The sequence below is a fragment of the Rosa chinensis genome, chromosome 5, assembly GCF_002994745.2.
Source record: "Rosa chinensis cultivar Old Blush chromosome 5, RchiOBHm-V2, whole genome shotgun sequence".
Lineage (NCBI taxonomy): Eukaryota > Viridiplantae > Streptophyta > Magnoliopsida > Rosales > Rosaceae > Rosa > Rosa chinensis.
In genome coordinates this window covers 74722913-74737758 of record NC_037092.1, presented here as the reverse complement: position 1 = coordinate 74737758, position 14846 = coordinate 74722913, and the positions used below count along the sequence as shown (strand labels likewise).

Here is a 14846-nt window from a genome sequence, read left to right as displayed (position 1 = left end):
TCTCTTGCCCAAAGCTGTTGATCAGTCTTTAGCAAGAAGATTTCGATCACCTTCTTCTCTGCTCTCCGATCGAGTCCCCCATTGGATCCCTCATATACTGTAAACGCTGCCCAAACCACTTAATACAGAAGAAGATCTCCTACATATCATCTAGATCGAGCAGTGCTGGTTAGGGTGGCAGAGGCTGAGGGCCAGTTCTATTTGTTTTTGTTGATGGTTGCCCCACTAAGCTTTTGGTTCTATATATTGAATCCTGTAGAGCCATGTTAGTCGACATAATTGCTACTACTCGCACAGGAACCTTGAGCATCTGATTTGGCTGTGGACATGCGCGGGTTTAGGCATTATGTTGTGCAAGGTATGATGCCTAAGTGACCCACAGTGTTGGTTCAGTTCATTAATTTGATGATCTATAATTGCTATTCAACTTCTAGAGGAAGGGCACAATAATTTGTCTTTTAATATTGTCAAAAGGACATCATTCATGTATGTATGTAGTAGTGTCATATAAAATTATCCTTAACTCAAATCCGAGCCATTATGTATTTCATGCATTAAAGAAGAAAAAAAAAATTATATGAATTGTTCGTGTAGTAGTATTTCATTTCATACGCTAATTTGTTTTTGTACAAAAAAAGTAAACTTGACTCGCAAATAGTGACGATCACGACGTGTTATAGAGAAACTTTATCTATGGTGTGTAAGATATAATCTAGATGGTCATGTAAATACACATTGTAATCAAACATAAGAACACACTCACATATGCAATATCATTGTGTCAAGAATACTAACCTGGAAAAGACATGCTTGATCTTCTCCTCTGAGCAATCTGATGACGAATGAAATCTCAGTAATAAGGTAGAGAACTTGAATGCTTGTGTGTGATTGTTAGAGCAGGGATCAAGGCCTATAAATAGGCATTGAGAATTAGGTGCCTCTCATAAAGGTTCCCTAATCCTATTACATTTAGGCCAACCTTATTCTTGTTCCATATGAAAGTAAAGGGATACTCATTAGCCAAGCAACCCTTTTATTCAAAACTGATATCAATAGGAAATGAAAAGGATTTTAATGAACATTAGGAATGTCATACTTGCTTATTCTGTAAGAAGACAACTTAATTAGTTGTCGTGACTCTTAATAAACATTATAATAAGTCCATATTAAGTGTTACATGGTGATGCTCAATGGTCCGGTCTTGTAGGTTGATGGCTCTTTAATGAGGATATGCTTCGTTTGGTTTGTGGAGGAACCATTTTCTCAATACTGCAATAACGTACAGACAGTTACTGTTTTCTTAAACTCACGGATATATAAACAAATGAAGGCTTAAGAGTGAGACTGAGGGTCAAAAGAACAACAACTGAAATCAGTGAGCTGAAAATAGGCGCCGGGTGTCCAACCATAATAGCTAACAAATGATGGATTTGGGCATGAGAAGAGAAGCAATTAAGCCCAAGAAGTACTCTCTTGCATCAAGCTGAGGTCCATTCATTGCGGAGAGAATCACTACACTTCGAAAGCCCATCCCAACATATACAGCCCAACCCAACATCTCTAGTAATACTTACTATAATAGTTCTCAATTTGATTTTCCGTTAATTACCCGCCAACCCAAATAACTGCCACCCTCTTACCCTCACCTCCACAATCCAATCACCTTCCGTGCAACCGCCACGTGCACAAACCACAGCCAGTCCACATAAATATCCCTCCCATTAATATCTTACCCAGCCTTGAAACTGCGAAGCTGCTCCGAGCAGCACTCAACCGTCACTAAAACCATGACCGCCAGAGCTCTTTGCTACTCCTTCTCTCCCAAACCAAACGTGCCGCCCGATATCTCTATCCTCAAGAGAAGTCTAGGCTCCGGTTTCAGACCCGTAAGCCCGGTTCGGTTCCGGGTACGGGTCCAGAACCGGGGGCAGTACTGCTGCGTCGTGCGAGTTTCGCGGGGCGGTGAGAGGAGAGGCGGGAAAGTGTTTGCGGATGTTAAATCGGAGCCGTATGAGTTATCGAAGACGGTGAAGGAGGAGTTGGAGTCTGTGGCTGATGAGGTTTCGTGGTTGGAGCAGTTTCCGAAACGATGGATTATTGTCATTTTGTGCTTCTCGGCTTTTCTTCTTTGCAATATGGACAGAGTAAGCTTCAAGCTTTTGCTTCTGCAAGAACATATGGAGCATATAGAACATTGTCATCATAGCATTTATGATATTTTTTTTTTTAATGATTCAATTGATTAATTAAATAAAAAACATGTCCAACTGATTAGGATAAGAAATGTCAACGTATCATATTTGACTATTTCATGATGGACAGACCAAAAGAGAAAAAAAAAAAAAACACTATTCCTTAGAAGTAACAGATTAGAAATAGATTTGCAATTACAATAAGCTTAAACATAGTTTGAATAGATAAATTGTTGAGAATCTATAATCCTATGTTGGGAGTTCTAAACATAGTGTAACAATATATCAGATTTGGCGCTCGGTACCTGTTGCCAATTGATTGTGGATACGTTTGACATTGGTTACGTTTTGGCAGGTAAATATGAGCATTGCTATACTTCCCATGTCAGCAGAGTACAACTGGAACTCAGCAACTGTGGGTTTGATACAGTCTTCTTTTTTCTGGGGCTACCTCCTCACTCAGGTTACATGCACTTATATCTCCTAATTTCTTTATGTATTTCCACTTGTTTAGGCTCTGAAATTATACTATGTGAGTAAAATATAAAGCTGACAGTGTGAAACATTCTTTGTGGTCATTCTGAAAGTGAAAATTTCATAACCGATGATTAGAAGATAAGCTTTTGACTGTGTTAATCAACTTAGATTGTAATTGCTGCAGATTGCTGGTGGCATTTTGGCAGACACAGTAGGTGGGAAGCAGGTTTTGGCCTTTGGAGTTATTTGGTGGTCTATTGCTACTGCTCTGACTCCTATTGCTGCGAAACTTGGATTACCTTTCCTACTTGTGGTTCGCGCTTTCATGGGGATTGGTGAGGTTAGAATTCTATTTTTTCGATTAACAAGTAGGTAATAGATTACTGTTGAAATAGGTCTACATAGTTAGACAGTCCAGCAACATAACATGTAAGAGTGTAACACAAAAAATTATGCGTGACAATGTAGGCTTACTTTGTTATGCTTCTCTTTTTCAGGGCGTGGCTATGCCTGCAATGAATAATATTCTGTCAAAATGGATTCCAGTATCAGAAAGAAGTAGAGCATTGGCTCTGGTTTACAGTGGGATGTACATTGGATCAGTCACTGGCTTTGCATTTTCACCATTTTTAATACATCAATTTGGATGGCCATCAGTCTTTTACTCCTTTGGTTCTCTGGGGACAGTCTGGTTTGCTGTTTGGCTAAGTAAGGTGATAGAAAATTTCCGACAGTTAGTAATCAGTTTTCTTATTTACTTATGATTTATGAGCACATATAATACATATGCATAAAACAATCCTTTAATTTGTTTGGGGATGTTTCTGTAGGCATACAGTTCACCTGCTGAGGATCCTGAGCTGAGACCTGAAGAGAAGAAGCTAATTCTTGCCGGTAATGCTTCCAAGGAACCTGTAAAAGTGATTCCTTGGGGACAAATTTTGTCCAAAGCACCTGTTTGGGCCCTTATCGTTTCTCACTTTTGTCACAACTGGGGAACATTTATTCTTCTTACATGGATGCCAACATACTATAACCAAGTAAGTCTTCATTTCCTTGGATTACAGGATTATTATATCTTGTTGTAAATAAGTAGATGGTAATAAGTGCAATGGGTTTATACTTAACACTGCGTTTGTGGCAGTGTATCAAACCTGAAATTGCTTGTGTTTTGCTGATTTTATAATCCCACCATTAGGTGCTGAAGTTCAATCTTACAGAATCGGGGCTTTTCTGCGTCTTGCCCTGGCTTACAATGGCATTCTCTGCAAACCTTGGGGGGTGGATAGCAGACACACTTGTGAGTAGGGGTGTATCGGTGACAAGGGTTCGTAAGGTACTACTCACATCTAATGTTATAGACACGCAACTTTTCTTTCTAGATGAGAGCATGAGAACAATTTTCACTGATAGGAATCATATTTTCTGTGGGAAAAAAGTACATTAATTTATTAGAAGTTATCTAACTGGCTAAATTCTGCCTTGAACTTAACTGGTAACTGCTAATCTTATTGCCACTTTATAGAAAAACAATGAGATGTTTTCTGTTCAACTAGTTGGTTTGCTAACCTAGTTATTTGGTTTGCCTTGTAGATTATGCAGACAATTGGGTTTCTTGGCCCTGCTTTCTTCCTTACTCAGTTGAGCCATGTCAATTCTCCTGCAATGGCTGTTCTATGTATGGCATGCAGTCAGGTCTGATTTCAACTCTTGGTGCAATTTCTTATTACTGCTGTTCATTCTGTAATTTTGGTATATAATTTACCCAACTGGTTTCTCTTTATTTTTCTTAAATAGGGAACTGATGCCTTCTCACAATCTGGTCTATATTCAAACCATCAAGATATTGCTCCACGATATTCTGTGAGTATCAATTTAAGCTTTTGCTCTGTATTGCATGTGCTGATTTCTTCTGTGTGTAAGAACCATAGGATGAATCATCTTACTGAGTAGAAAAATAGGAGGAAAAGAAAGATTCTGATTATCTTCTTCTGACTACTCCTCAGGGAATATTGCTTGGTATGTCCAATACTGCTGGAGTACTAGCAGGTGTCTTAGGAACGGCATCAACTGGTTACATTTTGCAACATGGTTAGTTCCCATCTACTGCAATTTTTAGTTGGTAGAACTGAAGACTCCATCCAATTTTAATTTGTTCTCCTGTTGCATTGAAAATTTAATAAACCTGGTACAGAACTGTGACACTCCTCTCAAGCATTACCCACATGGGACACTCGCATTTTCTCTACACACATAAACACAAAAGCATCACCAGTATTATTATTTGGCAGGCTCCACAGTTCCTACCTAGCAAGTTTTTATTTTCTGGCTGAAGTTCTTATCAACTTGGCTTTAATTTCTTTTGCCAAGAGGACATCATATCAAGTTGTAATCTTTAGGCAACAAGCTGATTTTAATACATTGCTCTTACACATTGACAAATTTGCAGGTTCTTGGGATGATGTATTCAAGGTTTCAGTAGGCCTTTATCTGGTTGGAACTGTTGTCTGGAATGTTTTCTCAACCGGCGAGAAGATCATTGATTAGTTCATGGATAACTTGATCCTAAACAAACACCTGGCACTTCAATCCTAAACTTATGTAGAAGAGTTACTCTGGAGGAGAGAAGCAGAAAAATGCCAAGAAATTCAATTGGGAAGGAAAGCGTTATCTGTTTATTGATATTCTTGGTCTTTAAAAAAAAATTGTTAGAAGATTTTGACAAGAAGCATGGAGCCCGCAATTGGAAAGGTGAAGTTCTAGCTAGAGGCTTGCTGCTGCTTTTGAAGTATTCATAAGTTGGTTGCATTTCAACCATATAAATCAAGGATGAATACATAGCAAAATGACCCCAACACAGCCTGTAAATGTTATATTGAATACTCGCTAACACTTCAAATTTGTGATACTAGCTATATGTCCAAGTAATTCTCATTAATACTACTTTTTGACTGCTAATGCCTAATTGGCTAAGCCTCCGTTACTTAGAGCATCATCCATAAGCTGTGCTAATCCTACAGCATCAAACATCTAGACGTCTAAAGTTTAATTTTAATTTTATTCACATCAATGTACTAGATAATAGTCGAACTCAAAACTTCTTACTTATAAATAGAAAAAGGAAATTTTTAAGAACAGTACATGAACTTAAGGTCACTGAGAATTAAGGTGGCCAATGTTTCAAAACTATCACCTAAGTACATGGACTTTTAAACCCAACTCAATTTTCATATATTCCGTTATCTCCTCCGTTACGGAGTATGTCACCCGGCATATTAGTGAGGGCAAATCCGTCTCTTCAAGTTTAATTGAAAAAAAAAATAAAATTTGATATGTAACTTCAGCAATTACCATGGACACCCAAGGCTTCTCTCTACACCCAGTTCTCTCTCTCCTCACCATCTTCTTTGAGTACATCCCAGTATGAAAATCTGAGGCAAGTTGTGGCGGTGGCTTTGGGTTTGGTGGTGGTGGTGGTGGCTTCGGGCAAAATCAAGAATTGGGGTCAATCCCAATCAACTAATTCTACCGAATTGAGTTTCTGGGTTCCTCCATGTTCTTGATGTTAGTTCATGCTCATTTTGTCAATTTTTCACCAACCCACAACTTCTTCTCGAAGATGCTGAAAAACCCAAATCTCAATATGGTTGTGTTTGTTTGGCGCCCTCCAATCTAAACACACAATAATAATCAGCTTATAAGCAATTGAGTATAAGCTTGCAGAAAGGAGAGGAGGAGAACTTGTGCGAAGAAGACACTACTACAGAAAATGAATCAGACGACACCTCTCATACGACGCAACACTGTTTTCCGCGGTGTGAATCATTTCTCATTATTGAGACGACGGTTGTAAAATTTCCGTCTTCTAATATGAATTCAAGCAACGGTTGTTTTTCATGCTAGATTTACGAATTGTTTCAGAAGACGTTTATAAATGGAAGCGTGGTGTGAGGTCGAAATGGTTATAGGGTAGCAAGTTTTCCACCATTTGGCAGCACTTAAATTTTCCCAGCACATAGTGGTGATACGACAGTTTGTTTAAAACTGTGGTATGAATCCATAGGCTTGCAAGTGAAACACGTCCACCAACATTCCCCCCAATTGTTTCCCCCCATTCTCTCCCCCCAAATCCATTTCCCTCCACCCAGACAATAACGAGAGGCAAACTGAAAATTTAAAATTGGGCATTCAGACAACGTAAATATGAAAAACCATTGTCTGAGGGGGCTTGTCCATAAATCAAATGAGGGCTTCTCCCAATAGCTGAATGCTGTCTAAATATAATTAAAGCAGTGAAAAAAATACACTTAGACAAAAAATAACCCTAGAAGGTAGAGGCAACCAACACATACCCCATTTGCAAAACGTCATTAGCCCGCTGTTATGTCGATGCCCTTTCTCAACAGACCCATCACTCTTCGACCAAACCTGAAGATCGCTTCCCTTCCCATCCCATCACCTTAGGGTTCTTCCATTCCCATCTCTTCCCAAGTCAATACCTAAAAATTCTCTCAAAAAAAAAAAAAAGTCAATACCTAAAAAGAGTGAGCTGGCGGTGGACGCGGCTAGGATTGCGCGAAGAGGGTGGTGAGAGAGCGACGGTGGGAAAGTGGAATGAGATTGGGGTTGGGTTGGGTTAGGGTTTAGGTGGTGGCGGAGATGCAGAGGCGTCGGCGGAGAGAGAGACGGAGCTTGGGGATGGGATTGGGAGTGGGATCGAGCTTGAGGGTGGGACATGGATCGAAGAAGGATTTGAATTTGGGGGTGGGGGTCTTAATTATCTCCTTCATCTCTCTCTCAATTTTCGATTTCTCGTAATCTGTTCAATTTCAAAATCCGATCTTGAGGGTTTGGTGTTCTTCAATTTTGTCTTGAATTTGCATTTTGATTGGTTTGGTTGCGTTTTAGGCGGAGGAGGAAGATTTGATGATAAAGGAGCCCAACCCTAAGAGAATGCATATGACTGACGATAAAGTAGAGAATTAGAAAAGCAAAGAAGAAGACAAAGCAAGCTGCTCTTCATCTTCTTCGACCGTGGGTGAGTTCCAGGTGGTTTATTTTTTTTTCCCTTTCTTTCTGTTTAGTTCCAGTTCATTCGGACCATTCCCATCAGTATTATTGATCATATTGTCTTATGTCGATAATGAAAAGAAACAAATGGGGTCCTTGGTTGTTTGTTTGCTAGATTGGATCTTAATCTAATGAATGAGTATTATTCATTTCATATCACGACCATTCATACCACGCCCTGCAAAATTATTCGATGAACAAATGAATGAGTATTATTCATTTCATTCTACTAGGTTATTGCGCAACACTTACAGTATTTCTGATTTGCTTTGTTTTGATGCAGAGAAGGTTATACCAAAAGCTCGCCCAAAGGCTGAAGTTAAACCGTATAGACTCCTCACTTTTGGTTCAAACTAATGTATTTTATTATTGATTATCCTTTTCTTTTCTGATTAATTTGAACATGACTCACTTGTGTTGTTCTTGATGTCTCTGTAGCGACCCGGAGGAGGAAGAGCAAGTTAGTCATGCTGAAAAGGAGAGGTAGTTGCTCAGATGTTTCCATGTATGTATTATGACACTGATTCTATTTAGCTTACAAGGGATGGTCTTCTTCTTCATGTAGCTCTGATTCTGTTATGAGTCCTGAGCTTCTTTTTTCTTCGTCTTTTTTTAACAGATATATATAGAGCCATGGCCTTGAGAACAATGATGAGGAAGATAGGGAGTAAACTGTTACCCAGGTTTTCATCCATGCATAGGGAATGCTCTTTACGTTACTCACTCTGCACATGACACTACACCAAAAACTGCATCACACTACACTTTTTAGACAACGAAAAAAAAATTTCCGTTGTGTGATCACTGAAAGTGCTTCACACAACAAGTTTAATGAGATTGGCGTTGTATAAGGAGGTCGTACATCAATTTTTTTGGGTCCAAGATTATTGTACAACAGTTTTAAGGATTTGTCTGTTGTCTGAATGTAAAAAAAATTTCCCCCTCACCTTGCTCAAATTTGGGTCGAAATTTTGACTCACCTTGCACAACAGGATTGTTGTATATGTTGTATGAGAGTAAGTTGCAAAATAACATACAACGCATTTTTTTGTTTCCGTTGTGCAAGTTTGGAAGAAAATCACATATACCCCAAAATGTGAGTGAGTAGCCCCAAAAAGGCCAATATTTGAATGAAATGCTGGTACACGATTTTAAGCTCCTACAACGGAATGGCTTATTTTTGTTGTGTGAATGTGAGATGGTAATCCTAAGCGGGAGAAATGAGTTTGTGATTTGTACTAGGCGGGAGATTTGCTTGTTGAATCCCTAAGCTGAAGTTTCATGTGTAGACTATCAGACAACCAAAGTTCATTTATGTGTTGTCTGAATTGATTATACAAGGTAAAAACTAAACTCAACGCGCCTTTGTCTACCTTTGTGAAATTTTTTTTGCACATTGTCTCTCACTTACACTTAGCTAGTCTTCGAGAAAAACGGTCTTCTTCTTCTCAAAGAGAACCAGTCTTCTTCTCTTAAAGAGTCGAACCCGTCTTCTTCTCGAAACCCATCTTCTCGAAACACCATCTTTTGAAAACACTCGATTAAGGTTCGATCTACTCAATTAGGGTTTTCAATTTGGGGATTTGAAGGAGGAGGAAAAGGAAGACGGGGGGGGGGGGGGGGTGTGTGGGTGTTTCTCGGCTACATTAATCGATAAATCTACTGAGTCAAATTCTGATACTCTTATGCGAATCGATGAATCTTCCCCTTTCAACAAAACATCCGATGGAGATCTGCACACTATATATGTCTAAGGTCTCGAGCCAAGCTGACATTCAAGCGCCGTCTCATGCCCATCTAACTAATTTCTTAAGGTTCGTAACTTGAGATCTCTCCTCTCTGTTTATTATTTAGATATTGGTTATCATGTCCCTGTGGGTTTGAGAAATGAATTGTCTTTCCTTGAATTCAATTCTAGATTTTTAAATTTCAGTTATTTTTAGATTTTGTATGGTCTGGGACTCTGGGTTTTTACTCTTTGTTTTCCAGTTGTTTACAGTGTGATGCTGCATCTTTTGTTTTCACTTGCTCAGTGGACTGTTTCTATCTAGATTGTTTTACTTTATGTGAATGGAAGATGGGTTGAATATGCATTCTGATTTCTTAAGCTACTTTGATGGATTTTGCGGTGTAGATTAATTATTCTTAAAATTCTGGCTTTTCTGGGTTGCAAGAAAAAGGTTATTAGCAGATTCTTCTGTAGGTCAAACCCATTGTGTTTATCGCTGCCATTTATCGGGCCAGTTCATCTCAAGGATGCTCTGAACATTGCAACGCATTCCCTCGTTGATATGGAAGAGCTGAGGCAAGACTCATAAAGGAAGCACGACTGGCGGAGGAGGCTAGAGTTACAGAGGAGACAGCCTAAACAGCAAAAGAGGAGGCTAATTAAAACAGCTTAAGAGGCTGAGTCTGGGAACTTTGGTATCCATTTCTAGATTACTATTATCTATGCTACTACTAAAGTCTTATACTAGCTACAGTACTACCATGACTCTTAAATTTGCGTACGTATGGATTTAGTAGTGTTGAACCAGATGATATTAAGGAACCTTTTACTGAGGTAAATTTCTCTATTGTCCTCTATTTTTGCTTTTTACGTGGTTCAGTAGATTCCTTTTAATTTTGTTCTAGTCTTATAGATAGTAGTAAACTATTATACTTGTCATGTGATGCTGCCTGTCTGATTGGAGACATCTTTTATTATGTGTACCATTATTGTTAATCAGTGATGAGCTTGTATCCTCGTCTTAGTCGTAGGGTTAAGTTGAAATGCTGAAAGACAGAATTATATTGTTGCTCAATCGGAATATATATGCATCAATAAAGCTTATAGACACAGGATTATCGTTTCTATACCCAACTAAATGGATTAAACCAGCCATTCAATGTAAGTTTTTACTGAAGAACAAAACTATATCCAATTTGTAAGACACCCACCTTGGTCTAGTTTTTTTTTCCAAAATCTAGACATAGACTTTGAAGTGGTTGGTCAAAAACTTCAAACACTGGCTTTTAGTTTGGCAAGAAGTAGGTGTGGGATTAGGAGAAGGAAGATGTCACAAGGATTGTACTACATAAAGATTTGGTGGTTATGACCAGTAAGTATCGTCCTTATTTCTTATTGTGGCATCCATAGTGAGAAAGGTTGCTAGAAATTTGTCCTTGTTGATACCTAAAAACCTACATGTTCTCTTTTTATTATAATTTTATTTGCATTTAATTAGAAATGCATATATGGTTCCTGACCTGTTTTCGTCATGTATTTCTGACACTAATAGGTATCCATGTTCAAGAAGAATTACGATCATGTACCAAAAGATACATACTTTGGAATGTACAAAGAATCAACCTGTGGCAACCCAAACTACTTTCTGACTTATGGAAATGAGAAATCAGCTGCTCAAATCCAAGATCATTTCCGTCCAAATGGTGCACACAGATGGCACAATTATATGAAAACCCCAAAGTACAGTAATTTTGTATTGAAAAGAGCACTTCTTTTTTATTTATTGATTATAGTAATCATTTTTCTCGCAATTCCTTTTAGTGAGATCAGACTGGAAGAGGCTGCTGTTCTACACTGCATATATGCCAAATTTTCGGACTTAACGTCAAGACATGATCGGTGTGGCTGCAAGCCTACAAGAGAATATGTCAAAAGATGCTTCATGTTGGAATTTGATAGAGTTGTGAGTTCAATGCGTTCTTTAAGTCCTTTGTTTATCTCTTTAGCTTTTACAGCCTTATCGTGTACATAAAATGGTCAATTAAGCTTGTGATCTTCTAGATGAAATCAACTAAGGTGTTCTTCAAAGGCCTATATATAGAGAGAGGTAGAAATCACTAGAAATACGGATACAATTATTATACCTCAAGCCTATGGTAAAGTTTGTGTAACAAAGAATGAGATGCTGCTGCAATACATATTAAGATTAATGATAATCTAAGAAGTTTAAAAATGTTTTACTTCTTGTAAGTGGTCAATTACTATCGAAAGCAGTCAGTGGGGGTTTCAGTGGTGACTATTGTGCATAGTTATCAACAAATATAAAATTCTTGAAAATTTGAATTTATGCTTATTGGTACAGCTATTATTTTCCACATTAAAAGAAGAATATGGTTCATCAATTACATCTCTGTTCTCTGATCCAGTTCTAGGTATCATGAACCCATTGCTTGCCATAATATGCTTTTGTTTAATTAGGTTGTGATTGCAGATGCATCACACGTCTATATGACTGGAGTCTAGAGGTAATTATTTACATGTTAGATGTATTTTCCTTTCTTTTTGATTATTGAGTTATATTGAAATTAATCTGTTGATTTTGTAACTACTGAAAATGCTATTTTGAAAGTGGAAAAAATGATATCAAATTAAATTTCTAAGTAGGTGTCGGTTTAATAACCTTGATGTTTGTATTTCTTTTCATAATAGGATTGATGACTTAAGAAGGAACTGGTTTGGTTGTTGTCGGTTGGTCTGGCCTATTGCTTTTTCTTTGTATGGGGTAGGTTCAGCAGGTCAAAGACATATACAAGTTGGGTTTTATGGGTCTGGTTCTAGCAGAGCTTGTGTTGATAGAAGAGTACTGGTACATTTTCAGATTAGACTGGTGGGGATTGGTGGAGGGTTGTCACTTGAGATAAGAAAACCAATCATACCAGTTGCGGGGTCGAGTCAAATGCAGTGCTTCTGTAATATGTGCTTATGCTTTGGTTAGTTTGTTACTGCATTTACTCATTTTCTGTTTCATCTCTTTTTAAAAATGCTTTTTACTTCTAATTTCTCTTTTTAAAAACACTTTCCCTCTCTCATTTGACTTCCCTCTCTGCGATTGTCTGAGTTGCAAACCCTAACCCTCTCTTTTCTTCGATTTTCGATTTCCGATTTCCGATTGTCTGAATTATCTACAGCACTGCTGCAAATTCAAGCTTTGCAATATAATTAATTCATAGCTAAAACCAGCCAGGATTCCCATGTAGGATTGATTAAGATGTTGAGAAATTGTTGAGAATCCCTTGCAAGGGTTCATGGATTGAATTGAACCACGTTTGATACATATGTTAGTTATATGATTTAACTCAGAACCATAATTATAATACCACATATGTTCAGCCCAGTAACATTGTTTACCCAAACTTAAATGAAGCAAGGGTTTATTGTTGAGCTTTGCCATATTGCTCGTTTGAACAAGTTATTATGGGTTTTGTTAGCCCGAGTTTGGTTATCTTATATGATTCTGTATTTGGAATAGCGTGGTTGACTGAATAGTTAGTTTCAGTGAAGAGTGAAGACTGAAGACACTGTTTAGCCTCTGTATTTTCCACTCCTGTGAGTCTAGCTTCTTTTACTAAACTAGGAAGAGAATGTAGTAGTTTCAAAGATTACAAATCAGACAGTTTGATTGTTTTCGACAATTCAACTGGTCTGATGGCCCTATGTGTACAAACTATTCCTCTTGTCTATTTTCATTCCTTTCACACATATGATCATCTTCATCTCATAAATTCAATGACCTGTGGTTTTTCCAGGGAATACCAGCAGCAAGTAAATCATTGGATAGTTCTGATGCATGTGTGACTCTTCTTTGTATTAAACTTGCTACGTGGTGGCCATGGGTGAGTCCTTTTTGCTTGATATTCCTTTTACTGCCTTTTGTATGGAAAATGCAAGACTTACTGGATTTGTCAAATTTGCTCAGTTTGTCCATAACATATGCAGTTTCAAATAAGTGAGGTTTATTGTAGCCAAATTGTTTTCCTTTTTTTTTTCCCTGATAATTAGCCGCTTGGGTGAAATCCATCATTAACTATTCCTTGCTATAATGACAGGATGAACTCTCATCAAGCAAAGTTGTTGGAGAACGTGATGCAGCTAAGACTGTTGAAACTGATGCTATTCCTGCTCTTCAGAAACTGCAGAAGGTAATGTTTGCTATCCTTTTGGTAGCAACTTACCAGTGATCTTTATTCATACTCTTGTTCTTGCATACTTTGTTGTTGATACGAAAAGATGATGTATTCTACAGAAGAAAGGAAGAGAACTACAAAAGAAATAAAGGCAAGAAAGGCTGCAGAATCTTTTAACAAATTTTTAGGCTGCAGAATCTATTTCTCAGTTTTCTTCATTAATGAACTACACTTTCTTGATTGCTTGAAAGGAAGCACATTTTGTGTGTTTGAAGCCAAGTCATCAGAAAATGAAATTTGAAGAATACAACTTGATTGATGTGAGATTATCAAGTCGCCCTAATCAATCAAGTTTGCAGAGTCGCAGAAAAAGAGCTGTATCAAAGCCATATGAAGTAGCACACTTGTTGCTGGTACATTTCGATAAGGAAAGCATCTTTTTTGTGCTTCTCTACTGGTAGATTGTCATGCACCATATGCGGCATCTTTTGGAACAATATATGTGTGTCAGCTTTTTGATGTCCCAAGTAGATGGGCATGCACTAGAATGCTTTTCTTATGTAAAATGTTGGTTTCAATGATTGGGAAATGCACCCTTTTTTCTTTTGAAGTTTAAAGTATTGGTTATATGAATCATTTGATGGTTTGCAATTTTGTATTTGATAGAGTACTGTTCATTTGTTAAATGGACCAAATGAATGCACAATCTAATTAAGGAATGGGATGTTTAAATGATCACACAACATATTAGATATAATGATCACTGCCTGTTGTCTGAATGGTTAAAAATGGGACAAAAATACATTGTAATCAATCATATCACACATCGGTTTTTAACGAATCAGTGTCTTCTGATTTACACTCAGACAACAGAATTAATTGAACTCTGTTGTCCTACAAGTTAATCACACAACATAAGCAATTGAACTCTGTTGTCCTAAAGTTAATCACACAACAGATATAGTCTAAGAACTGAAGTTTGAAGAGCAATCAGACAACAGACAAAATAAAAAAATGTTGTATGACATGCTTAACATACAACGGTTGCAAACTGGCACTGTTGTCTGAAGACGCCCCTCAACTGCTGCGCAGCTGCGCGCTTGGCATCTGCCGAGCCATCTGTCGAGCTATCACACAACAGTTATAACACATACCTGTTGTCTGTGTGTTTATCACACAACTGTGTTCCACCGT

At 37.8% G+C, this 14846-nt stretch overlaps 1 protein-coding gene and 2 long non-coding RNA genes across 4 annotated transcripts; all 3 read left to right on the top strand.

Moving 5' to 3' along the window:
* The first annotated feature begins 1734 nt into the window (after positions 1-1734).
* On the top strand, positions 1735-5634 carry LOC112168078 (sodium-dependent phosphate transport protein 1, chloroplastic). Its single transcript, XM_024305197.2, has 10 exons — positions 1735-2144; positions 2548-2655; positions 2854-3009; positions 3167-3382; positions 3500-3709; positions 3868-4005; positions 4263-4364; positions 4467-4532; positions 4676-4760; positions 5119-5634. Exons 1-10 carry the CDS (start codon positions 1788-1790, stop codon positions 5214-5216), a joined length of 1536 nt encoding a protein of 511 aa, XP_024160965.1. The 5' UTR covers positions 1735-1787; the 3' UTR covers positions 5217-5634.
* A 3715-nt stretch (positions 5635-9349) lies between these two features.
* LOC121053124 lies at positions 9350-11396 on the top strand. Of its 2 annotated transcripts, none has more exons than XR_005810843.1 (3): positions 9350-10302; positions 11021-11208; positions 11290-11396. It is a non-coding gene; the product is annotated as an uncharacterized LOC121053124 (long non-coding RNA). The 2 variants fall into 2 exon arrangements; XR_005810842.1 differs by having other exon boundaries at positions 9350-10840.
* Positions 11397-13054: 1658 nt separating this feature from the next.
* On the top strand, positions 13055-14267 carry LOC112164739. Its single transcript, XR_002922480.2, has 3 exons — positions 13055-13361; positions 13575-13667; positions 13772-14267. It is a non-coding gene; the product is annotated as an uncharacterized LOC112164739 (long non-coding RNA).
* The last annotated feature ends 579 nt before the right edge of the window (positions 14268-14846 follow it).

Bases quoted from the DNA above. Each gene is read 5' to 3' on its own strand.
- LOC112168078 (XM_024305197.2), top strand. From the start codon at position 1,788: ATGACCGCCAGAGCTCTTTGCTACTCCTTCTCTCCCAAACCAAACGTG. The intron at 2,145-2,547 runs GTAAGCTTCAAG...ACGTTTTGGCAG, and splicing joins TTCTTTGCAATATGGACAGA to GTAAATATGAGCATTGCTAT. The intron at 4,006-4,262 runs GTACTACTCACA...TTTGCCTTGTAG, and splicing joins CGGTGACAAGGGTTCGTAAG to ATTATGCAGACAATTGGGTT.